The sequence below is a fragment of the Anopheles coluzzii genome, chromosome 2 (genome assembly GCF_943734685.1).
Source record: "Anopheles coluzzii chromosome 2, AcolN3, whole genome shotgun sequence".
In the NCBI taxonomy this organism is placed as follows: domain Eukaryota; kingdom Metazoa; phylum Arthropoda; class Insecta; order Diptera; family Culicidae; genus Anopheles; species Anopheles coluzzii.
In genome coordinates, this window is record NC_064670.1 from 27,664,366 (window position 1) to 27,691,154 (window position 26,789).

Consider the following 26,789-nt stretch of genomic DNA (forward strand, 5'->3'; position numbering starts at 1 on the left):
TAGTTTGCAAGCGTGATGTATTCCAGCGGCCTGTTGTTCATTATCAGTTTGATGTTGTTTCATCTCGTACATGGACAGAGTAAGTAGAATGACTAAAACATAATGTGATATTTTAAGCATCAAGCAAAAAGCATTCTACATGATGTGGTTGTTTGAGAGGAAGTAAGTATTATTAAATGTTGGTTAAATAAGCTATGCATTATGCAGTAGCAGTAGCACCAACAGTTTTCAAGTGTCTATAATTATGAGATTTCGTCGTGAATTGAAATCTTTCTCGTAAGTCCCGCACGCTGCATAATCAACACCTAAACTCTGGCTTCGACCTAGAACAGCAATGCTATGCTCTAGTAAATCTGTCGATGAGAACATATTGAGCAGATGATAGCCAGCGAAGGTTCAAGAGCGTGACGGGAGTGTGGTCATTTTTTCACACAGCACCGTCCAACGCCGAATACCATTCCCGGGCGATTATTGAATCATACGCTAGTCGAACGTGTAAAGTGCGACACGTACCGGTTGCCGAGTGATCAGGAGCATTAAAAATGACATTGAAGGCTTTTTGCCACAGCTGCAGCGTGATTCTATTGTTCCTGTTTTTGTGAGGTGTGTCCACTATGGCTTAAAAGCGACAAAAGCACCCGATCACCCGGTTAGTAGTGAGTAGCGCAGTGAGAACGGTCGTGTTGTGCTGGTACATAGTGTGTGGTGCGAACGGTTATGTCGTTGGACGAAATCTGCTGGAAGCTGCTGATGTTTCCCTGGCTAGTGAAGTTGGCCCACTGGAAGGGGATCTGTTTCAACCATATGAAAACGACGACTCCATTCCCGTTTATTACGCTGCCACCGAATTACACCTTTCCTGCTTCGACCGCGTCCTCCGCGATTCCTTTTACCCCGCTAACCAGCCCATCGCTAACGTTTAGTACGGGAACCACTCCAACGGGCGCACCGTTCACGTCAACCACGTTTGCCACGACTAGCCCGTCCGTACCGTTCACGTTTTCTACCTCCGTTGTAACGCAGACGATCCCGGTGCCTAGTCTTACCTCTACCACCTTCATTACTCAAGCACCCACTTCGACGGGCAGTGGTGCAACGTTTCCTCCCAGCACCATCCCCAATCCTGTGCTGACTTCCACTCCAAGCACACCCCTGTTCCCTACCGTTACCTTTACGAATCCACCCACCGGCACCGGTACGCTTCCCGGTGCTATACTAACATCCACTTTGTCTCCGGTTACTCCGGTCACGGGGATATCACCACTGCCAACGTTCCCGACCTTCCTCTCAACGATTAATCCACCGGGACTGACAAGCACGGTTCCGACCACGATCGCTGCAACTACCGTTTCCTGCCCATCGGTACCACCGACCTGTCCATCGTCGGTGCTATCGTCTACCACCTTCTCTGGGTTCGATCCAATGCCCAGCATCGATCCAAGGCAAACGTACAACGGTTGCCCGTGCATAGATCCACGAGCGATACCGGTTACTACGGCGAGAAGTTGAGTAGTACGTAAGAAAGCGTTCGAATACGTATGCTCTTTGCCAAAGAAAGATTGCCACTACCATCAACGACTGTAACGTGGCGCATGATTTCTGTCCCTTTTCAGACGACAGCTGCCTAACGCCCAACGCACAGAATGGCATCTGCATCGTGTACGTAAACTGTGACTTCATACTGCAGCTGCTGATCCGTAACGCTAATCTGCGCGATCCAGCGATCGAGAACTATGTGGCACAGTCAGTCTGTGGCTACAGCGATGTAACACCGATGGTAATGTTGGCTTTCACCACTATTAAAGACAGAGCTTAACTGAGGAGGTTTCTCATGTTCACCTTGCTGTTTTTCTCTTCCCTTCCCCGTTGCAAAGGTTTGCTGTCCAACGTTCAGGTTCGCTCACCAAGATTCAAACACGACATCCAGCTTCACCAATCCACCAACCGTTACTACCGCACCCGGGTCCTTCTTTTTCGCGGCCGTTTCATCCTCTGGAGTTGGTTCTAGCACTGCCGGCCCAACTACCGTAACGCCCAGCAGCACCGGCTCGAACCGGCTCCCAACGAACGATGCCGACCGTTGTGGCATGTCGAACGGGACGCACACGCGTGTAGTCGGCGGTGTCGATGCGCAGCTAAACGCTTGGCCATGGATGGCAGCACTCGGCTATCGATCGACATCGTTCGAGCTAAATGCCGGGCCACGGTTTCTGTGCGGTGGTACGCTGATCACCACCCTGCACGTCCTGACCGTGGCACACTGCATCCAGACGGCGCTGTACTTTGTACGGCTCGGGGAGCTCGATATCACATCCGACCAGGACGGTGCCAACCCGGTAGACATCTACATACAGCGCTGGGTGGTGCACGAGCGTTACGATGAGAAAAAGATCTACAACGATATTGCGCTGGTGCTGTTGCAGAAATCCGTCACCATTACGGAGGCAGTCCGGCCGATCTGTTTGCCGGTGGAAGCGAAACAGCGCACCAAGGATCTAACCTATTACGCACCGTTCATTGCCGGGTGGGGAGCGGTCGGGTACAACGGGCCGACCGCTGCCCGGCTGCAGGAGGCCCAGGTGGTCGTGCTTCCGGTTGACCAGTGTGCGTTCAACTACAAGCTGTACTTTCCCGGGCAGATCTTCGATGACACGGTGCTGTGTGCTGGTTTCCCCCAAGGGGGCAAAGACTCCTGCCAAGGAGATAGTGGCGGTCCGCTAATGTTGCCCGAGGTTAGTATAGCGCACGCGGGTTGCCTTTCTATCCCCCGGGGTGATGGGCACGCGACATGCGTCACGATGTGACTGATGCAATGATTAATATCCGATTCACGCTAAAATACCAGCCACTTTGCTACGCTCTACGCGCCAAGGACGCGTTAACGAGCGCCATGCCGTATGTTTGTCTAGACCTGTTTAGTGTGAAACATACACCTCAGCTGAATCATGGCGTTCAATACCTAATTCATTGGCCCATTATTCTGCACTACTTCTCTTTTGCAGCTCTCGTCCAACGGCCAGTACTACTACTACACCCTCATCGGACTCATCTCGTACGGATACGAATGTGCGCGGGCTGGGTTTCCGGGGGTGTACGTGAAAGTGACCGCGTATCTTCCCTGGATCGAGGCGAACCTCAACTTCTGAGCTGCGCTCCACCAAAGATGGGGCGCGCGCTGTACCATTAATTAACGCTGCACCAATACCTACCAAGGCCACGCCGATTGTTAAGCTTGCGTCATCGCACCCAAACCCTACAACATGTCTACCGCCATGAGCTGCATTATTTTTGCACTAGTACACAAATTTGGAATGAGCTTGGTATCATCTTCTGGATTGGGTTTCGTTGTTGTTTTCTACATTAAATCGAGCTTTACGGATGCGGCCGAAATCGCATGACCCCGCGAAAACGGATGCAAAAGATACACACACAAACACAGATGAGCTGGTCGATTCGAACGATAGGAGGCCCCAGAACCGGTTGCTAATTGAGAAGACCAGTTTGTCGCCGCTGGTTATGTGTTTGTTTTTTTAAGCCACTGCTTCACTCCGTCCTATTGCGTGCCACTCACACCAGCCGAATAAAATGTAAATTCAAGTTTAAGGCGAATAATCAAGCCGGTTTCATGGGGGCCCTTGAACGGGCTGCCACTGGCTAGAAGGTTGACAATCTTTATTTTGAATCTTCTTACCTCTATTTTTGCGTTACTCACTCAGCAGTGACGCCACTGGCTGGATAGCATGGGCCGTTGTTTATGATAAGGGAAAATATCTTATCCAGTGATTTGGGTCAATAGAAACGGCTTACCAATCGGATGAACCAAAAAAACATCTGTGGATGAGCTTTTCTTTCTATTCTTATGACTGTCGATAGTAAATTTGCATTAATATCTTAAAAGTACCTAGCACCACCATAAACACATATAAAAAATCACTTACGGTAATAGCAGAAGACAAATCCTTTTAGACAAGTAACAAATATCTGTCTAGTGCCTTACCAGTCGTAATGGCAAGTGTGTAATAAATAAAGATGTACTTGACATACTTACCTAAAAGCTTTCAAGTAGTTAGAACCAATTGAAACATGAGAAATATTGCTTGATGGAATTATTATTGTTAATGTATTTCTAACAGATTAACTGTATACTGTGAATGATCGCTACAGTACGGTGGAAATTAGGCATAATAATTCTCTTTCATTTTTAAAATCAATGTTCTATGAGGTGAGTAGTATGACATTCAAATGATAAAATATTTATCTTAAAGACGTTAAACATAATTGTGTTGATCATACCAGATCTCCGTGCATCGATTAAAGATCCTCGATTGTCATATGTCTTGATGCAAATGGACAGGTGCAAGCGACCGGTTAAGTAAGATGTAGTAGCACCAGATTATATCGCGTGCAGTAATTCTACCAACACGACGACGCATTAAATGCACGCCCCGGCGCTAAAACATTACACGCTGCCCCGCTCCAACCAGCCTGCTTTGCGATCGTCGGCCGATCTTATCGATCCTGTATATTCTCTGCATCGAAAGCCTACTACGTTGAGGACGTTCCATAATGCATGAGCAGCATCCATCATGGCAGACGACAGGTTCAATGATGATCACTATTAGTGTCGGTTAACTTGCTGTTAATTTTTGCACAGATACAGCTATCATCCTCAAAACATCGACACAAGTGTTTTGTGTTGAAAAAAAAAACAAACAAAAGTTTTGTTGTGAATTAAAAAAGCAAGTAATTTCCCCGTTCCCAAAATGAGTAATCAGATAATGATCCCAGCGGAAGAGTGGAATTAGCTGTGTGCGGTTGTTGTGTTTGTGTTTCCGCTGTCTAATTCTTCTCCACAAAAGCTAATTGATTCTGTCCGGCGAGAGGGATTCCCACACCGAAAGGCCCCACCGATAGACACACTTCTCCACTCGAGTGACGCTTGGTGGCAAAGGTGTGCTCACAAGGAGCCACAAGCTGCTAAGGCTTTGGTACGGTCCGAGGGTCCTGCGAGGAGCGCGGAAACGTATGCGAGTGAAACGAACCCCCAACAACCTCCCCCCCCCTCCCCCATGAACCAGCCGGTTTATGGGGTAGGGTGGTATCGCTTTGCTGGTAGTGGTGCGATGGTGGTTGTGCGACTTCCGACTTCTGATTCGCGATTCTGCTGCTGTGCTGCGTGCTTAAAATCTTTACCGAAGAAACGGGTTAAGTTTAGTGTTGACGCTACGGTTGACCGGGAAGGACGGCCGTTTTCGTCCTCCGTGTGCGGTACAGAATGTGCTAAAAGCACGCAGCGCCATTAAACAAGTGTCCCAGTGATCGCGTCGATCAAGTAGAGAGTGTGATTTTTATTTGAATTTTGTTGCATAGCAGTGTACTTTATCCGTGTGAGCATAATGTGGAAGTTAATGTTCCTTATTCTTACCTGCCTGGTTATAAGCCAAGTGCAACCGCAAGGTACGATCGCGTTAAGCAATTTCTACACTGGTGATCCAATTGATGTGGCAGTTAAAGAGGGCCGGCTCTTCAAGTTATACACTTATTCATCCATACGCACACACCACACTGTAGTAAAGCATAGTAGACGACCGGGAACCTTGAGGAAAAACCAGTGCCAAGGTCATACCTCCTTCAAAGCAACGATCGTTCGACCGTGTACCACCGTTGCTGAAACTCACCTAAGTTCAAGTACACAGCGAATGCTGACGCTTCGGGTCCGGTTTCTTGTTTTTGGGTGGTGAAATTAGCCGGTTCACTGCTTTATCGCTTGTTGCTGTCTTCCTTCGTGCGATGGTGTCATGGTGGCGGCTAATAGACGGTTCGGTTCTTTCGATTGCTGCCTACGTACCCGTTTTGGAGGGTTATGTTCGTCCAATTTTTAACTTCAAGCTATGCTGGTGGTTCGCCTCGACCGTTTGTTTAAACGGCTCAGTCACGGCCAAGTGTACGCCGTCCATTAGTCGGGCAGGGCAATGGGGAGAGGTGTTCGCGGGGAACTATATGGTGTTAATCGATAACACTCACTCGATCGGTAGCTTATGACGATCACGACGATGATGGTGGTGGTGGTGATGATGATGGTCAGTTACTTGTCAAACAATATCTACTGTTGTTGGTTGTTGTTGTTGGTGGTTGTGGTCACCTTCTACCGTACACGTCTGTGGTCGATGTTGACCGAAGGAGCGTCTAATGATTGTGGAACATTACGTCAAGCCGAGCGCGATTGGCCGGTTCCGCTCCCCTCACGAGTGAAACAATAAATTCAAAAGCCATGTGAACTACAATTACATTGCTTGTTCAATCGACTCTAAGTGAAACTTAAGATGATAAGTGATGTATGTGAGCCGGGGCTCTGTTATTAGCTGGGTAGGGTATTTTGATAAATGCTCTAGGGTCGACAACAAACACGAATGCTTGCATGCCATTCATAGAGAGCGAGGGACGCACACACATACACAATCAGACACAAGCACCAACACCTCCTCTTTACACTTCCAAATGTCCTCATTTGGATCAAGATCCTTTCCCTACGAATGGAACTTCCGTCACGAAAGTACATCCTCTATTGCAGCCGGCCGATCTTGCTATACCCCGAACGGTCAGATAGGCGTGTGTCAGGTGTTCCAGTACTGTGCCTCCCTGATCCAGTTGTACCAGTACAACAGGAACCAGGAGACGGTAAACTTCCTGCTCGCTTCCCAGCGCAGCTGCGGCAATCGCAACTTTAACGGCAGCCCAGTGCTCTGCTGCAGCGACGGCGTGCAGTACGATCCCACTACAACCTCGTCTCCTTTTGTAGAGGTAACGACAGCTCCTCCTACCACGCTGGCACCGCTCCGTACGGCCGACTGCATCGGGCCGGACAATCGCGAAGGATACTGCATAAGTGAGTACGCAAAAGCATGTCGCATATCACGTCGGAGAAGACACCTTTCTAGCATAAAACTCTAACGTTTCGTTCGACAGATATTCGAAGCTGCCCGGATGTGTTGAATGAGTTCGTCCAGCGTCAGCGCGACCCACAGTACGTGCAGTACATCCGCCAGTCGAATGCCGTGTGCAACTACATCCAGCCAAACGTGTGCTGCCCGCTGCAGAAGTCAGCTCCGCCTGCACCACCGACCGCACCACCTACTGCACCACCGACGGCTCCTCCGCCACCGCCGCCACCGCCACCAGCACCGGTTACCCAAGCTCCACCTGCACCAGCGCCGTCCAGCGGGCCGGCTGAGTTGCTTACGCCGGAAACGGGCTGCGGATACAGCACGGTGCAGCACAACCGTGTGGTTGGCGGTGTTCCGGCCGAACTGAATGGATGGCCCTGGATGGCGCTGGTCGGGTATAAGAATACGCTCGGCGAGGTTTCGTTCAAGTGTGGCGGTTCGCTCATTACCAAGCGCCACGTACTGACGGCGGCTCACTGTATTCGGCGCGATCTGTAAGTTTTGGGGCTTGGTGTCCGTGGCATCAACGGTTGGAATCGTAATATCTGATTTTGCTCTTCCCGCTGCTCAGGTCGTCGGTTCGATTGGGTGAGCACGATACGTCCACCGATGCGGAAACGAAACACATCGACGTACCCGTCGTTCGCGTGAGTAACTCCCCAAGGTCGGGATAGGTGAAGGGAAGTACACATTTTTAACGTTTTGTTTCTGTCTTTTCTTCCACGCGTACCATCGTCCAGTACGAATCTCATCCATCGTATGACAAAAAGGACGGACATACCGATTTGGCCGTGCTGTACATGGAGTTTGAGGTGCAGTTCAGTGGTAAGGTTTGCGTGTTGACCATGGATGTGGCCTTCTGGGTAGATGGGAAACCCTTTTCTTTAACTCTCCTGTCCATTGCCCCACAGATGCGATCAAGCCCATCTGTCTGCCCTTGAGCGAGACGATCCGCAGCAAGAACTTCATCGGCTACACCCCGTTCGTGGCGGGCTGGGGTCGCACCCAGGAGGGTGGCAAGTCGGCCAACGTGCTGCAGGAGCTGCAGATTCCCATCATCGCGAACGACGAGTGCCGCACGCTGTACGACAAGATCGGGAAGGTGTTTTCGCAGAAGCAGTTCGACAACGCGGTCATGTGTGCCGGTGTGATCGAGGGCGGCAAGGATTCGTGCCAGGGCGACAGTGGTGGGCCGCTGATGTTGCCGCAACGGTTCGGTACCGAGTTCCACTACTATCAGGTCGGCATCGTGTCGTACGGTATCGGATGCGCTCGTGCGGAAGTGCCCGGCGTTTATACGCGCGTGGCCAGCTTCGTCGATTGGATACAGCAGAAGGTTGCGGAACCGCTGTAAGGCCCTCTGCGCTGCGTGAAGATACTCTATGTTTGTGTTGTTTTCTCTTACGTTTCCAATAAATGGTATTATTAGTGTTGTGAGTACAAATGAAAATGCCCGGTAGACCGGTGTGTTGTTCTTAAAATGCGTGTTTATTCTATCAGATACCGATGTTTTGTTGTTCAGTTTTGTACCATGTCTGTACTCGCATGGCAAGTACAAATATATCTCTTTTTCATATTTTTTTCATAGATATAAGAAGTATACGATGAGTTTGTTACATTCAAATTTCGCTACAAGGGCGTTGAGCGTAAGGTTGTTTTATTTAGCCCTCTCATTTTGCACTCCCTTGGTAATAGACACATGCTCAATTTGACTGTTTTGAGGCATGCTTCTTGTTTGTAAAATTTTATTTCTTTTTTATGTACAACTATCTTTTGCTTGCATTAATTGTCTCATCCTCTTATTGTTACGAATGGTTTTTATTTGCAAATCTCTATACCTCTTCATTGATCAACCCAAAAAGCTACTGATCGAAACGTAGTGAATTGAACTAAAATTATACGCAACGTTTGCATTTATTCGACCATTTCGGGAAGCCAGTCTCATTGTGTGTAAACCAAAGTTGTGTTCTTTTAAACATGAAACACTCACGACGCAGAATCAAAATCAACATCAACAAAAAAGCGGTTATAATAATACAGTAAAACAAATACCTACATTACATAAATAAGCAGTCCTATCAGTTTGCTTTCTTAAACAGTCTTTTGGGCGGATTGAAATTTGCACTGAAGAAAGAATCATATGCATATTACAAAATTTTGAATAGAAAATTTAGAAATTGATCAGAACTAACAAAATTATTACAAAAAATTAGTCACTTCGACATAACATATTGATCTAAAATTGCATTTACGTTTACAGCTTGTTTGCATCGTATTTTTGTTTCTATCTGGTTAATCTCTCTCTCTCTCTCTCTCTGTCGCTCTCCATCTCTCTTTCGTAATTGCAAGAGTTTATGCTTGCACAAGTAATTTGCCCGAACGTAAGTATTCAGTAAGTATGCTTGTTTGTGAGTGTTTATGAAAATAACTTTTACAAAGTTGCCGACTAGTACAAACTAAACGTGATGCCTTGACCTACGCAAATTTTGCAAAATCCTCCACCAAAGATAAATGATAAGCAAAACGGAACCTTAACGCTATTGCTACAATATACACTGTTCATCCTTGTGTTATTGATAAAAAGAAATAAATTATGCCAGTGGCCCGGCATAGCATATGGTCTATGGAGGTATGGGATGAGATCGTGTGGTTCAGAGATCCGGCGAGATGGTCTCCCGCTTGATCGAGATCGCTTCGCTGAGCGCTGGGCTGAGTGCTAGGGCTGGGTTGGCAACGGCAATGATGTGACCACCGGAGGATGAAATGACCTGTACGCCGAGGGAACCACCGGTCGGGTCCAAAACGCGGGGAGTGTGCGAACGCAGCTCACCAAAGTCGGGATCGCTCAAATCTCGGTCGGCTCCATTTCCAGCCTGCGAAGCAAGAGTACGAAACGAGTACGGATTAACGTTTGAACCAAGAGGAACATGCCCCGTTAATCACTCACTTGAACTGGTGACGAACTTGAATTGCTAAAACTAAATCGAGAATCTGTGTCATCAAATTCGGATCTAGTGTATCTGTGAGGGGGAAAGAAGAGGAAAAAAAGCATTAGCAATCGAATGACACAAGCATCACATGGTACAATGATTCTAGGCTACACATTTAGCTTAGTTTTTTTTTTGCAAGATCAAACAACCCACATTTGCACATCGCGTGTTTGTTGCATCGCATTTCGGGTTGTTTCTTCTTCATGCTACAAAAAAATACTCACGAAAATTTACTTGAATCAGTTAAATCGAAGGGTTTGTCACTGATCTGCTGGTAAATGGAGCCGCTCGAAATGTCGCGATTGTCGTCCGAGTTTTCCTGGGAAAAGGGGAATAAGAATTAGTACCGTCCATTTTACTGTACCTTTATTGGTTTAGGTTGTGTAGGCGCAATACTAGAGTGCGATGTGCATAAGCGCAATATAAGCAAGCGATAAATAAGTAGCATATAGAAGATTTAAGTTAAGTGCAGCATATTTAATAATAAAAGCATGGAACATAAATGTATCTACAGGAATACTAGAAGCAACACACAAACTAAAGATATCAAATGAAAGCGGAAGCGGAAGCAGTGAAGCGAATCTAGCCCTCTGCATGATCCGATAGCAATGCACTGGTGTTAGCAAAGATCGTACATTTCAGCACAGAGGGCAGATGAAATATACGTGCAAATATAGTAAAAAAAGGCTTTTTAGACCGTAGATAAATGTTTTAATAAATATGTTGTATTACAGAAAGTGAGAATAAAAGACTGAAGCAAGTTGTGCGAACATTAATTAAATATAATTGAAAAAAAAACTGTAATATCGTCGCAATGTTTGAGTTTTGAATTGATTATAAATTTTTGGATTTATTTAAATTAAACTACAACGTCAACGGAAATTTCAATCCAATTTTTTTGTAAATCATTTGCACATACAATTTTTAAAGCGTAGCGTGGCGAAGCAGATACATTTTTCTACTATAAAATGCTATAACTAATTACTACGAAAATAAAATGAGTATTTTTATCTGTACTATTAAAAACCTACATAACGCAATGGCAAAGGAGGTTGCAAAATAAACGAAGGTCAAAGCACCTGACTAGAACTAAAGCTACAAGGCACACTGGATTTTCATTACTAATCCGTAGATTTATAGATAAACTGCTGTTATTAATAGTTTCAAAATAGGAACTGCAATAAAACTAGGATGAAATTTTTGCTTCAACATCTTTGATGTAGAAAATGAGAAGCAAAAATATCAGCCTTATTCATGCGAGCACCAGTGCCAATGGAAAGGCTAAAAGTATCTTCGAGTGAGTTTAACTCCATGCTAAAGATAAGTTTTCTACTTTCCATTAACATCTCAATGTATTAATTCTATCAAGCACTTAACGATGGGCGAAACGAAAGTAAAACAAAATTAAACCTTAAAACATAAACTTAAACCAATAATAAATAAGTAAATATGAAAGGATACTTAAATGCTCAACAAAAGAACGATAAAGCGATAAGCGATAGTGTGGAAGCATTGGAAAGCAATTTGGTAAGCAAAGCGTAGCCCAGAAGCGTGGCCAAACGTGTGGTAGGTACACGGTGCCCACAGCCGAACAGCCCAGCCGGTAGGCAGCAGGCCGATGCAGAACAGTTGATCCGCGACTCCGCCAGATCAGCGTGAGCTTTAGACTTTGACCGTTCAACTACAATCAAGCAGCGAGTAAGCTCATAAGCATGTGTATTGCGTAGTTGGAGTTGGCTGTAAGTAAAATAATCATAATGATAAAACTCATAAAGCAATGAAGCATAAAGGGAAAAAAAACGAAATACAAAGGGTTTAGTTAAATCCGTCCTAACACACGTAGAATAGCCTCAAACTGACGGAATAAACACGCTCACTAATACGAACGGAGCTACAAGATAGCAAACTAAAACAATAGGCACAACAGTATAGAAGCGTTTTTAAAATCAAAGCGAACGAGACGACACATTATGCTGTGTCGAGTGTAATAACAATAACCAACGACATTAGATGTGCGATAAAGCGTTTGAGGCCAACGGGCCGGCGAAGCATGTGCTGGAAATGTGGCAAGCAAACGTTAACGGAAGCAGGAAGCAAGCATCATTTGCGTTTAGGTGCAGTTGCCATAGCTACCTTGCCCATGTCCGAGCTGGTGTCGCTTGAGAGGCGGGCTCGTTTCAGCTGCTGCACCGTGTCCAGTTCGTCACCACGATTTGGCTGCGTTTGGCTGCAAATAGAACGAAAGAGCGGTGAACTATAACACCCGAAATTGTTGTTTATATACTCTTTCCAACCTACCTCAGTCCCGTCAATCGTATACTGGCCGAATGACCAAACCCACAGTCACGCACCACCTGCCGGGCGAGTGGGAACAGCTCGTCGCGCCTTGTCAGCAGCGCCGGGATGTACTTGCAGATTTGGGCGGCCGCCTCATTCACACACACCTCGTGCAGTGTGAGGGGCTTCTCCGGACGGCGCTTGCAGTCAAACCGGCCGTAGATGGCCGAGTACTTGCGTATCTCATCCATCCGCCGGGGATCGCTTTCGCTCATCGCGATAACCGCCTCCAGGTCGCGTGCCGAACGCTTCTTGATGCTTTGCTGGCGCGGTTCGAGCCGGGGCAGGGTGCGTGACAGCCGCTCGGCCGCCTGCACTATCTTTGCCACCTGATCCTCCGTCAGCGACGGTGTCAGCTGCACCGAACCACTGGTGGTGGATCCGATCTGGTTGCTGATCGTGCTGCTTAGATTGCTGCTGCTCAGCGGATGATGATGATGGTGATGGTGCAGCAGATGATGATGGCCCAAAGGACCGACACCCGTGCCGAGATGACCGAGGGTGGACGATGCGGCTGAAGCGGCTGCCGCTGCGGCAGCGGCCACTGCCGAGGAGGAGGAAGAGGAGGACGAAGCAGGAGCGGACGGGATCGGTGTCGGCGGTGTGAGCGGAAGGTTCGTACTGGCGACAGCATTGGCGGTCAGGTTCGAAAAGCTACCGGCAACGGTCGACGGACCACCGTACGGTCCAGTGCTGGCCGTCGAAACGCTGCGCGCTATCGAACCCGGCTCGGGACTGTACGGGATCCGCGACGGTATGTCCACGTTCGTGAGCGGGCTCTGGAAGGCGGAGGGATTGGTCATCCACTCGTGCAGTGCCTTCTGGAGCCGACGAACGTGCAGCGGTTTCGAGGCCATCCCAACCAGTGCCATGATCTCCAGGAACTCTTCCTCGCCCGCATCACACAACTGCTGGACGTCATCTCCCCCTGGGGAAGCGAGAACGATGCAAGTAATTCAATAAAATGTCGGACATTGGAAGGAACCATTCTCTGACGGTTGGAATCTAGCTCAGCTTACCCATCTCGAGCAGTGTGTCATAGTAGTTGAGCAAGCTTGCTCTCTGCAGCACCCGGTACAGCTGAAGTTCGGCTTCGTTCGAGGGGGTCGACGTGACAACCACTGCAAAAGCAAAAAAGAAAACGGAACGACATGCAAAACAATTCACTTTTTAGCGCTCAAAATATAATGCAAAATCTTTAAAGATCTTCCGACCGAAAAACCGTTAAAAACTGGAACTCAAACAACCGGCTTTCCGAATGGCGTCAAGGAGTTCCCTCCAAAAACCTACTTTGCACTTTATAATTTATGCCATCATCATTCTAGTTTTTTTGTGGCCAATCCTCCTCGACTGACATCTTTCTTTACGCGCGCCTCGACAAACGTTTGCGATGTCCCAAATCATTAGTTTCTATTTCTATTGCTTGCTACTCGGCGGAAATGTTCCTTTTTATACACGTCTTCATTGGGAGACACTTTTTTGGGCGGCCATGTACAGATCCTTAACGGTCGTTGCTTCGATTTTGGGTTAAAGGCTTGATGAACTTCTGCCAACACAGACAACGGTTTCGCGCTGTCGCAAGTGAACAGAAAGCCGTTACAACTCTTCTCTAGGCCGGTTTTCTTCTTGAGCCATTAAGAAAAAAAGTCTTATTATGAGATTGAGTATTTTTTTAGCTCGTACAAGAAAAGTTTGTACTATTACTAGAGTCGTCATCGCTTTGTGCGCTTTCTGTATGCAAATGCTTGTGAGCGAAAGCAAAAGAAAAACCTATGCTGTTTCATATTTAGGCCGTTTTTTAATACAAGATCTACCCTTCTCGATGCCTCCTTAAAGGGGAAGAAGATAAACGAGAAAATGACGGTCGTTTTCCCTCGCCTGTGTGTAAGACGACATTTAAACGAGAGAAGAGAAAAAAACACTGCCTTGGTGCAGAAAATGGAGGGATTTACAGCATGCCAACCGTCACACAAACGGTGAAAAGGAATCGGAAGTGAGTTCTGTTAAAGCAACCGAACGGTTTGGTGGAGTGTGAGCAAGCAGGACGGCACAGAGCAATGCGAATGTCTTACCGTGGGACAACCCACAGCATCAACCCTCCCTGTCGGGTGTGTCTCACAGTACCGACCCATTCCAGCAGCCCAATCAGAGACCGGGGTAACCGTAAAGGATCAACGAGTTTCAACCCCGAAATAACCGAAAAAAAGAAGCCCTCCACTCTGTGGGTCGCAAACCACACCCTTCCGAGCAGGAAACACACCGTACACAGGCAAGGACGCAACAGGAGTTCAACTGATTTTGCGGCTGGAAGTAAAACCGGTAGCTGTGCTGAAAGGAGCACTGCGGGAAAATCTTGTCAATCATCATAGTTTTTGTTTTGTTTTCTCGTCTGCCAAAAGAACATGCCATTGGAATGTGGTCCATCGGGGTGTATGAGTAAGATCGCGAAGTCCATCACGTTTGTGACGAACGCATGCGAAGGAGTGTAAAATATGCGTCGATTTGGGCTTGCATGCGAACGTTTGCCTAAATATTTGCACGCCACCGAATCCGAGCGAGAGTGAAACCTTCCGTGAAGGAGAAGGTAGAGAAGGAATGTTTTGGAGTTTGTTACATTTGTTTTTTCATTTGCAAACTTAGACATAACCAATGAGAGAACGTTGGCGGAAGAAACCAACGAAGTCCACGAAGAGAGAATGAACGAACTTGGTGGAATGCTTTGGTAACCATGTTTGGAAAAATATATGGAAAGAACAAGTAATTAATGTTTAATTGCTAGTCGCAATGACTCCCATGTTTGGATTGGTTTCGATGTGTTGTTGTTGTAAATTTAAGAATGCATGGCATGCATAAGGTATGACTATCGAGCATTTGAAATTGGTTCAATTAATCGTTTCACAATAGCGGTAGGAACACAGTACGTAAAATAGTTTAAATTACATTTATATGTAACATTCAGGGCGCGTGCTTTCATTATTAGAGGAACATGAATTGAATCATTTTGAGGGTAGGGAGGATCATTCTTTAAAACTTGATCTTTCACCTCCGCTGGTTCGTCATATAAAGACCAGGTTGTTAATCGTTACACTTTACTTAGCAATTTGTGGAATAAGATATGTGACTTATTGATAGTACCCAAATTTTGATGAACATTCAATCCGTTGCTCATTTAATACCTAATCATTACAAAATATGGTTCATTTGATGTGGAATTGATTTAATCTTTAACACGAAATTCAATTATCATGGCAACACTGCCGTCTCTATCTTCTCCATTCTTTGCGCTATAATCCTTTCATCGTGCTTCATGGTATCATCATAGAGAGCACTGTACAAACTACCCTCACCCACCGAGAGCGACGATAAATAATGGCGAGGTTCTAACCACCCCATGGAAAACGGCCCACGACCAAATCGAAAAGGGGTAATTCACGGTGGTTTCGGTGGGTCGAGTGTGGCTAGAAAAAAGTGCAAACTGCACCCCTGATTGCGGATCTTGTCAACCCCGCGTACTCATAAACCAGCGTGCGCAACGGTAGTCTTCACAGGGAAAAGGGTTATCATAGATTTGATTAGACAAACGAGACAGCAAACAAAAAAACTCCACAACAGCTCAATGAAACGATTAAATTGTTGCATGTAGTTTGCCTGAAAGTTGGTTTTAGTAAAGAAGTCAACTTTTTTTTTATTTCAACTCTTCAATTTACTGTTCACTCTCATCTGACAACACTTCATTCTTTCGTGCGGCAAAGCCCTCCAGAGCGTGCTGGGTGGAATTTGCATACTGCGGGTGTAAAAAATTGCCACTATACCGTGTGGTAAGACCCTAAACAGCAGCCGGGGCCCCGGGGAAGGTAAATTTGTTTGGGAAAATGTTTATGATGACTTCTGTTTGCGCGTTCTGTCCGCGAGTGGGTTGTTGCGCGTGAAAGACTCGATGATCGCGTGAAAACGAGTTTATATTACAAAACGTTAAGCATACTGGAGGCAAAAAACAGACAAAAAAACACGATCCGTAAAAGAATACCTCTTCAACGGGAACACATTTGTCGAGCCGCATCATTTGTCGTGCAATCGGGTGGGCTTGTAGCGGGTAAAGAGGCATAGATGAGGATCCACTTTTTCTGCCAACCACTTCCAACCAAAACTCGATGAGCTAATCGGTTAACCAACAATTAACCCACCCTTCCCGGGGCGGGTTTTGTTAGCGTTGTCAAGTGAGAGCAAATACTGAATGAAGTTGTATCGCTTCTTTTTTGTTTTCTCTATGTGTGTGACCAATGTTTTGCTTTAGGGAGATGAGAATCAGCGATATGATGTCTACGCCGATGGATGTGTGCAAATTAATTTACAATTGTATAGGTTATTAAAGCGTACTTTGATGCGATAGAAAGTGGTTATTCATGCAGTGATCGGTTCTACTAGATCGCAAGTTCCATACTTCCATTCCATCCAGATGCTATAACAACGCATCCGAAAGGTTGATGCGTTTTACTGGATGTTGCCAGGATCTGGCAGGTAGAAGTAGCAGGTTTTTTTCCTTCGACAATCTCTGCCACTATCCCTTTATTGCGAAGGAAGTTAAGACCTTGCTCCCTTGTGCCACAATGCGAGGAATAGGAAGAAAAAAAAACCTGTACACTGTCTGTGAACATTTGCTTCTCATGGATGTCCCGGACCCGGGGAAGGATAAACGCATGACGCAAGGGATCCTGCGCCGTGTCTTAGGGGTAGACCTTATTTGCATATCGAGTCCGATCCGGCCCGTAGAAAGAATATCACGGCGTTCGTTTTTGGGTAGCCCGTGTGTATACGTATGAGTTTTTTTTTGCTGCTAGGATCTTCATTTGTCATTTGCTTCTTCTGGTGGACGTGATGTTTGGGAATTTTTCACTTTCGCTCTCATTTCCCGCCGGAACCTGGAGGATAACCCTTTTGTTTGATTTCAGAAATGGTCTTACTTTTTTTTTGGTCAATATTGGTATTTGAGGGATAGCTTTTTTTTGTTTATTTAATATGATTTTAAGTTTTTTCTACGTTGCTGTTTAATCTTGCGTTTATTCCTTTTGGGCCTGTTTTTTTTTAGTAGAGACCGAAATTTGAGTATGTATCTTGGGAGGAACTGTCCGAATGGGTCGGTTCTCTGGTAATTGTTTAAGCAAGACACCGTGAGAACAGTGTCAGGGTTTGTTCGCTCTAATGTTCAGACTGCTTTTTTTGCCATTCGTAGATAGAACGATTCTCATCGTCTTATCGTGAAGCTCCTTGTGATGGAACTTTGCTTTCGATTTCGTGTGCCCGCGCCAAGGATGCGTTTTGAAGGATGCGTAAAAAAGTTATTTGCATGATGGAATATTTTTTGTACACCAGCAAACCAATCTTGCTAGCACACCCTTTGCCAGTGTTTAGATTGGTTTTGTAGGATTGTGCTGCATTCGTGGTTATCATGGGAAAGTGTATTTTTTGCCGTAGAAATGTTTATTACAAAATTATATGTTACTGAAGTGTGTGAATCTTTCATTCGCGAAGCAAATCCGGGAGTAAGCTGATTACACTGGGGGTACGCAAATCTGGGAGCACAACTCTGGATTTCAAATGTCATCATTCCAAAGTAATTTAATTCCTTCGTTCAAACAGTTGAACTTTTTAAGGAGTTTATTGTTATCTACATTATTTAGTCCCAGCTCGGATCAAACAATACGACTTATCGGCTGCCTGGGACTTTCGATTTCGCAAAGATGTCCCAATGAAAGTAGCTCATCCTCCACTAGCGAGCAAATTTTTCAAGATATTGCCTTAATTCTTAAGTCATCAAACTCCCCTTAACATTTCGGCAGAGGGTCTATTCAGTATGTATTTAGCACCTCATTTCGGTGTTATCCACTACTACTGCACTACTAGTTTATATTATCATATTCTCTTGGCAAAGCAATGATATTCCATAATTACTTCTTGACGAATTTCACTTTAGTATGGCTACCATTGCCGATAGGTTTATTTTATCTGTTCAGAATTGTACACAGTGTAAACCAAACACCGCAAGAATTTATGTACCTTCTCACAAGCTTCTAAAGCTGTCCAGATTTATTGTCACACGGTACACGGATGGCACCATTATGAAAGTTTACAAAAAATGGTGAAACAATAAAAAAACTCTCTCGGAAAGACCAAAATTCACATTCCCACAGCATCTCATTACCATACGCCTGGCGATCAAGCGTGCTCTTTTGAGGAATGGTTGTTAAAATACAATAGACACATGAAACAAAAAAAAGTGGTACTAAAAATTAAATACTACAAAAAAAACGCGTAAAACAAAAAAAAATACGTCACGTCCTCCCTGTAAGAAAAAGGCCTACGTATAGCGTAAAAAGATGCGCCTCATCATGCATACGATCATCGGCATTAGAGGGCTCTGTCAAGGTGTTTACCGGGTTCAAGGTGTTCGCTAGGTATGAATAATGGACGGTGAAGCTATCAGCTCACCAACAAAAAAACAAAACTCACCTTTCGATCAACATCCCTAACCCTTACGCGGAACACGCTTGCCAATGCCCATACCCTGGGGTCAGCTCGGCTTCTTGGATTTTCTCACCCCTTTTACACGCGCGCTGTTGCTACTTGCCCTTTGAGGGTAGGCAAGCTTCTTGAGGAAACCCCTGAAGACACACGCCGATGGGTCGCGTCGGGAAGGTTGGAGAAAATTTGAATAATCGTTCGCGGTAGATAGTTTTGGGTGGTGTGTGTCCTGTTTTTTTGTTTGTTCCTACGTTTCTTAGCCAGTCAGAAATGCCAGAACCACTCATCAACTCGTCCTCTTGCATACTCCCCTTTGGTGTTTGGTGTGCGAGCCGGTGAGAAAAGCGTATCAGCTCCGGTACCGGTGGGCCAGCTCTGGGTGCCGTGAATTACAGGGAGCCGGTCGCTTCCGAGGTTACGAGCTAATCATTAGGACATTGGAGATAATTTATGCGCACGGAATTGGTTTGCTCGATTGGGTATAGGTATTTTTTTGTGGTGCTGTTTTAAAGATTCTTTAGACGGACAGGTTTTTTTTGTGTGTGCTGCTACCTCTACCAGACAGCCCAAACCATTGTTTCATGTTACTTTCCCTTGGCCACACCGAGGAGAAAGAAGTCCCGTTGGAATATGCAACAGAGCGCTGGGAGGATGGGCTCCTTGTGGTAGGTGCAAGGTTTTTTTTTGTATCTCCTTTACCATGAGCAGCTGGCAGCGGTAAAAATGCGATCGTGATGACACGGAGGATCCTGGGAATAGGTTCAAACTACGTATTTGAAAAAGAAAAAAAAATCCAAGCTCCTCCGTAAGGCGGTTGGGCGCTGAATGCTGTGCCCAAAAGAATCAAGACACCCGGATAGGAATATCTAAGTAGTTTTTTACATCGTTATCCTCCACCACGTTGAATTTTCTAACCTTTGAGCTATCAAGCAGCCGCCAAAAAAAAAAGAACGGTTGAGCGAAAGTTGTTCATATTTTTTGTTTATGCTTCACAGTTTAGTGTATAGAATTTTCTCACACACCGTTTAGCTTCTTGGCAGAACCATCTTACATATCAGCGTTAGTTTCGTTTAGTAAGTGGTTATTGGGACGCAAATTAATGGGCCATTTTTTGTGCCTTTCTTCTTCGATGGCTTTGATTTGATGGGTCAAATGCCTGGGAAAGAAAGCTGAAGATGCTTCCGATCTGCGATCTGTATAATTGCGATAATTATAGTGAAAATAGTTTGATGCTCAATACAGTTAGATTTGTGTAGACGGACGGCTTGTTGGTGCGATACATAAAAACGTTATACCGTTAGAAAAAACACGAAACATAACACGAACATAGCAAGTTTGTATAACTTTTTTGAGGTAGAAATGCGCATTTACGGTGGGTCTTAGGTGGATATCATATTTAAGGTCCACTAACAGATCATAACAACAATAAAGTTTGTTGATAAAATGTGTTTAGAGTATATCAAATTTATCTGATGCTCAATTGCGGCATAGTTCACTATATAGTTCAGGAGGAATAATTCACTAACTAATGTTCAATTGAGGAATAGTTAAATAATATTTGTTAAAAAAAATGTTATTACATATGATTTGTGTTTCATATGAAAAAAAAACAATGTATAAAGGAAAAAAGGATTAACTGCTTATAAGGCATTACAAAATGGATGCTATCTTCTTACAAGACCAGATGCAACAAAAAAAACGCTCGTGGTTTACACTCACCCACAGCTCCCACCGCTAATGGGCAACCATTTTAACGCTCGCACCACTCGCAAGATGCTTTGAATTAGCGGCACCATTCGTGCGATGGGTGCAATCGTTCTTTTTACCACGGTCCTTCTAACACCCTTCCTTTGTCAGCGTAACTGCCAGCTACAATGCCGGACATTGAAGTGAAAGTTTTAAAAGATAGTAGAAGGGTTGCAAATGCTAAGTGGCATAATACAGGCATCAGTAAGGAGGGGGGGGGGGGGGGGGGGCAAATATTCCACAACACATACAGACTCACATAAATCGTTCACACAGAAACGCCGCAACGCAGGCCGAGTTTCCTCCCTTAATTACAAATTTTTATCATTTTTAATTATTTTTCTCCTTTTCTCGCCAATCTCGTCCAGTCGTGACAGCGGCGATGCGCTTCCGTCAACCGATCACCAACTGCGTGCGGAAGAGGGTGCTTCTCGCTTCTCGACAGGGGTGGGTTTTCCGGTTCGACGAATGTAACCCCAAAGGAAGGAAGAAACAAAAAAAGATAGACACCACCATCACCAACACCGCTGTTAGAAACAAAAATTACGAAAATCACTCTGATTGGCCAGAGTGCTGTGTGTTGGGTGCGTAAGAGCGTAAGAACAATACGCCCGAAACATTTTGCACCACCCTTACTTGCTTCCATCCTACACACAGACACACACACACTCATCGCCCTGTGCATTGATATCGAAGAAATGGGAGAAAGTGAAACTGGCATCGGAAAAGTGTGTGACAGCAATGCGGCCGGAACGTATCCCCGTAGGCGATGGCGGAAGTGAAAAGCACTGATCCCAAATTCAATAATGTCGTAATTGAATGAAGATTCTCGCACCATCGGTTTCTGGAGGACAGTGGACGAAACAGCAAACAAAAACATAGCACCAACAACACAGCATAATGGAAAGGTCGGCCGAAACGTGTGACAAAAATTTTGAATTATTAGAATCCATTTCACCAGACGGGAACTGGACGGGAAAGGCGGGACCAGAGCGCGGCTGGAGTAGAGTATTTATCTTTGCTATTTTTCATGCGAAACCCTTTTTTGAAAATCGTTTCATTTGAGACGGTAAGATTGTGCATCCATTTCGTTGAGCAAACAACCGCATTAATTACGCCAAGGATGAACAAAAAAAGTGGAAAATTGTTTAATGGAGTCATTTTCCTTCGGGAATCGTTGCGGATCGTTTTGCGCTTGGGCCTTATTTGATGGATGGCTGGGTGAATGTTTTCTAATAGGATAAATGGAATGATGGAAGTGTCAAAAGTTGTAACATTATCTTTCCATTGTTTGCCGATCTGTTCTTTTTTTCTTGGTCTTTTCTTGCTACATCAGAACCACTTAAGATTGGGTTTTCTGTTGAGTGGAGATTACATTGCATTATTTGATGTTGGAATTGGTATTTTGCTTTTTATGCAGTTATTAAATATTAAAATCATTAGAGTTTGGTGTTAAGCATGTATCTTTAGTTGAATTAATTATAAATTAAAAAAAAATCCTCCAATTGCGGTCTAAATGCAATGCTGCACCCAAATGAAGCACTTCCGCTTGGTCTCATCGCGTAACAGGGTTTCCAATGAACAATTGCCGTTACTCAAAATTACACACCACGCGAGCGCAATTTACATATGGCATAATTTCTGGAACGCACACAAAAGTATGTCAACTCACCCGTTTGTGACAAACCAGCTGACCCAAGCTCGGCTGAGGTTCTACCGGATACGGCAATGTACAGCAGATCGACCAACCATGAACCACCATCATCATCCACCGTTGCACAATTAATCGAAAGAACATTACACGAAAATTACACCCTTGACCCTTACGAGCAACGGCCTTCCAGCTGGTCCATCCCGTACGCGCAAGGGACACCGGCACGAAGGGTAGAATCGCAAATATTTGGCAACGTACACGTGCTCGGTGTTCTTTGCACCGCACCCGGCAAACGGACACGTGCCTTAGGCACCTTGTGTTTCCTTGTGCAATTTCTGTTAACGAGCCAGCGGAAAGATGTTTCATCTTTTCGCACCTCCTTCTGCACGGGGCATTGCGGTGAAGCTTGCGGTGAGGCACAATGTAAGGGTAAATATTTGCCGAAATATAGTCATCACCCATCGATCGCCTAATTCGCGTCATACCTGTTCGCTGGGTTTTGCAGTTTACAGTTTGCAACAATGTGGTATGCGGTACGAGGGCAACTGCCGGGTGACCCGGTTTTGGCGAACCCGGTGCAACGAAATCGGCCCGCAAATGAGAGTGTCGATCGATGTTTAAGCATTTAGTTTACGGGCAACCCTTATTATCGTTATTATCAGTATGCACCCCAAAAAATGACATCACCGACCCGGTGGCGTAAGAATCGAGAGGAACGTGTTGCGCCTTGTTCCCCTCGCAGTGCTTGCACGGTACGCCAAGGGTATGCGATCACACAACTAGGTCACGAAGGACACACGACCAAAACGCGACCAGGTAGACTGATCCCAGCTTCAGGTAGGTCTTAGGTCCTAGAGCTTCCTCAGGAACCCCTTGGTCCCGGGACCTTTTGCCGGGATGCAAAAGGGGAAAGAAAAGAAAACGATGCCCTTATATGCTGGCGCGTGATCCCAACAATCAATTAAGATCGTTTTATCAGCGAACAGCCATGGTTTCGTCGCACTTCTTTCCCCGGAATGCAGAGGCGCGTGGCTTGCGGTCCACTTTTCTTTTGTCTTGATCACAACTTAAGAACTTCTGGCCCAAGCAGCGCATTTCGGGACCGGATGCACCACGGCTCGGGTTTTGATGATGGTGGCTGTGGGCCACTGTGATCGGTGGTCACTCAAACCCTTCATTTTCGATCCTCCAAACAACCATCTGGACGGGGATGTATAACGGTGCATATTGTTCGGTGTACCGATTATTACCGCCATCCTTCTGCGTTGCATCGCTGCTCCTGCATATTGCGCAAGCGTTGTGACAGGTTTGCGTAATTTTGGCGGTACCCGCGAAATACCCGTTATGTGATCAATTGATGCGTCGCTACTGAAATCAGCCGGTGGAAGTGATGAAGTTTAAGGTTAAGGCTTGCATCACCTTCCTTCCCTTTGCGCGCTATTGCGCGGTTTGCGCGAGTGAGAGCGCGTGCGGGCCAATGTGGGCACGTGGACGGTCAGCTGCATATGTAATGAGCCACAAACGCATACGCAAAAACGTACACGGTTCTAGATGGGAGTACCGACAGAACCTCTCATCGGCGGTACTAATTATCGCAAGCTGATTATCAAAGATAGCGTGTACGTTTCGGCAGGGTGCAATGTGGATGATTCGCGGTCCAGAGAAGAAAAGGTGTGGTTCGTTCCATTTCGATGCAATTTTGCATTTCAATACAATGCATTTTCAGTTTTTCTCTATTACAGTTTTTCGGAAAAAATAGATGCTAGATTATATCTTCTGGATGGTGACTTGAATTATTTGTGTAAAGCAAACACCTTTATCTTTAATTATTTCACGGTTACTCTTTTCATTTTCTTCGCTCAACGTATTTTTTTTTGTCAAACGTTTTTAGTTATCTGGACAAACGAATATACGACCACCGTTAAACGTTGTTCCTCTTAGACTACAAAGAAGATATACATACATTCGTAGCAGAGAAAAAAAATCCTATCCCTCAAACGCAATGGTCTTGTTTCTCTCGCGCTTAAAACACACACAATTGAGGAGTAGGCAAACGACAAAAAAAGTTCGATCCAACTGCATCAAAGAACATCCCTTACCTTGATCTTCATCTGTGACCATCTGGACAAGGCTGTTGTTTTTTTTCGCGCGCTGCGTCTCTCGGGATAAGGCTCCGTGATGTACGAAGACGAAAAGGCACACCTTTGCATCCCGGCAAGTCGCGACGAGCAATAAATTGAAAGAACCACACTCGACAGCCACACACATAGGAAAAAAATGCCGTGCTATTACAAGTAACCCTTTACAATACGAACTGCTAGATGCAAGGAAACGGTGAACCATTTATTTAGATTAAGCTTTTTTTTCTTGCTTTATGTTGGTTTGTTGAAATCTTTTGGATCTAAGAAAACTCGTCTCTACTTATACCGGACTGTACCGTAATGGTTATGATTTTAGCTATGCAAGGAAGCAAATTGCTCAACATACTCACAACGTGCCTTGCTTTATTTATGAAGGGAGATTTTTTTCTGTACGCCAAATTGATGTCCTGCGAAAAAAAAGGGATAAGACTCCAACATATACAAACAGCGCTGGGTCTTGCCTTGGCAGCACGACCAATATTAAGAAAGAATGAAAAAAACCACGGCGTTGCATTCATTTTCAGTCCATGATTTGAGGATAGGATATTCTTGCTTTTGGAGCTGGAATGAAGTATGACGTATAAAATAATTATTTAAGATACTTTGTTCATTGGAATTCTGGAAAAAATATTGTTAGCTTATATTGCTTTCTAATGTTGAAGCATTCCTGTGTCTTAAAAAGATAAAACAAAAATATCGTGTTGACTTGGAGTAAAAACTGCATCCAGACCAGTTTTTATTCGCTAAAAATAAAAATGATTCTATAATTACCCCATATTCTATTGGAATTAGGCGGGTAACATGGTCCTTTAACCGCGCTAAGATGCTGTAGCAAAGATCAAAGAGCAAAAACACAAACATTCCATTTTCTTTAAGAACCATCAGCGGCTCCGTGGCTGTAAAGCTGTCGCGGTTATGTTTTTTGAAGTTGTACGAGCCCGTACAGTACAGTACGGTGTGTAATAAAAAAACAATCGATGCAGAAATTTATTGCCCTTTGATTTCTTGTTTTTTGCTCTACCCATATCCCAGCTACGAACATTTCAGCTGATCTGAGCTCTGCGCGTGCTGATTGCGACGCGCGGCTCTTCGATCGTTTTTCATCTTCGAGTTTGATTTTTAAAGGACAATTAGATGACAAATCAAACATCGAACGCACACACACACATCGAAATCGGAACGCCGACAGGGGGACTTGCCGATCCAAAGACAAGGTGAAAATAGTTCGCAGGGTTGCACGGGACAGAGAGCTGGAGCCACCGCCGCGAGCACGAAATAGGCACAAAAACAGAATTTTCACCGCAGCAGCCCTCCAAAACATACCGCATACGAGTTGGGCACCCCGACAAAGGAGAAGCCGCCCTTGGCAGCTAATAAAGCTGCCAATAGCCCCGCTGCAGCAACCCGGTGCGCTTGTGCATTGTTGAAGCGGTCGGGTGCGACAACAGCGATTAAGCGACCGTGCCGCCACACACCGTTTCCGCGGGACCGCGGGGCGGGTGTTGTTGCGTACATTTTGAAGGAAGCAAACAAAACACCAGTTCAACGAAAAAAAGGCTTTTGACTCAAGAAGTTTAGCTTTGATTTAAGATTATAAGATGGTGTAGGCTTTTTTGTGTGCGTTCGTGTAAAATAAAGCATTGATTTGAGCGTTTGCTACCGCGTGTGCGCTGTGAAAGATATGATGGCCTTAACATTCCTGCCTGTGCAGCGTCGGGAAAAGCCGAGACACTATTTGTCGGTATTGCATTTTGTGAAAAAGTGCCTCGGAACTGTGGTATGAATGTGTGGTTTGCTCTAATTTTTTAGAACATGATCCTACGTTATCCGAAAACTACCTTTTTCGGATATTTGTGGATGTATTTTTCGATCCTAATTACTTCACTGATTCATCTTGTCCCCTTGTCAGAATCGCACTGTTATATACTTCATGAGGTCTTCCCAGAATAACGATAAGTTTAAGCTGGAACATTTACTACGCTTTACAAGCCTTATGTACGTTGTAACAATCACATTTTCCGTTCCACGCCGTACAGCATCCAGAACCAACGCAAGGGGTCAATGTGTGTGTGTGTTCTCACTCGACGACCCCTGGGAGAAATGGGATGATGCGCGCTCCAAAAACAAAGCAAACCATAACCTGAGTGACCTAGGGCCTAGCAAAGGGTTACGACCTGCATCGTCACATGGTCTGTGACTTCTGGCTAGCATTAATTTGATACCAGATCGCTAACGGTAATTTTGGAAGCGACTGTAAAAGCATTTTTTTGGTTGTTGTTCTATAACCAAGCTGTACCTACGAACTATCAAAGCGAACAGCACACCCTTCTGCGTGTTAGGCTGGTTAGAGCTCCGAAACTAGAAATCTCAACCCATTAACCAGCTCGACCGGTAGCCCAATTCCTGCATCGCAGGCACATATCCTGTGACCCGTTCTGCCGTTCCCAATCTGACCCCT

At 45.3% G+C, this 26,789-nt stretch overlaps 2 protein-coding genes across 4 annotated transcripts in view; one reads left to right on the forward strand and one right to left on the reverse strand.

The window, feature by feature from the left end:
• LOC120952803 (uncharacterized) lies at nucleotides 1-8,394 on the forward strand. Its single transcript, XM_049607298.1, has 10 exons — nucleotides 1-79; nucleotides 1,614-1,777; nucleotides 1,875-2,732; nucleotides 3,003-3,143; nucleotides 5,346-5,457; nucleotides 6,572-6,886; nucleotides 6,967-7,438; nucleotides 7,516-7,591; nucleotides 7,685-7,769; nucleotides 7,856-8,394. The coding sequence occupies exons 1-10, from the start codon at nucleotides 16-18 to the stop codon at nucleotides 8,296-8,298; spliced, it is 2,730 nt and encodes a 909-aa protein (XP_049463255.1). The 5' UTR covers nucleotides 1-15; the 3' UTR covers nucleotides 8,299-8,394.
• LOC120947826 (NGFI-A-binding protein homolog) overlaps nucleotides 8,200-26,789 on the reverse strand; it is a 24,549-nt gene continuing 5,959 nt past the window's right edge. Inside the window, exons 2-7 of one of the 3 annotated variants that reach the window (XM_040363588.2) lie at nucleotides 13,291-13,392; nucleotides 12,233-13,199; nucleotides 12,068-12,161; nucleotides 10,159-10,253; nucleotides 9,892-9,964; nucleotides 8,200-9,817 (exon numbers count right to left, since the gene is read on the reverse strand). In XM_040363588.2, coding sequence (XP_040219522.2) covers nucleotides 9,596-9,817; nucleotides 9,892-9,964; nucleotides 10,159-10,253; nucleotides 12,068-12,161; nucleotides 12,233-13,199; nucleotides 13,291-13,392 — 1,553 coding nt within the window. In that variant the 3' untranslated portion in view covers nucleotides 8,200-9,595. Of the gene's footprint in view, nucleotides 9,818-9,891; nucleotides 9,965-10,158; nucleotides 10,254-11,303; nucleotides 11,672-12,067; nucleotides 12,162-12,232; nucleotides 13,200-13,290; nucleotides 13,393-26,789 lie in introns of those variants that run through there. The other 2 variants (XM_040363589.2, XM_040363590.2) reach the window with 2 other exon arrangements.

Bases quoted from the DNA above. Each gene is read 5' to 3' on its own strand.
- LOC120952803 (XM_049607298.1), top strand. From the start codon at position 16: ATGTATTCCAGCGGCCTGTTGTTCATTATCAGTTTGATGTTGTTTCAT. The intron at 7,439-7,515 runs GTAAGTTTTGGG...CCCGCTGCTCAG, and splicing joins CACTGTATTCGGCGCGATCT to GTCGTCGGTTCGATTGGGTG. The intron at 7,770-7,855 runs GTAAGGTTTGCG...ATTGCCCCACAG, and splicing joins GTTTGAGGTGCAGTTCAGTG to ATGCGATCAAGCCCATCTGT.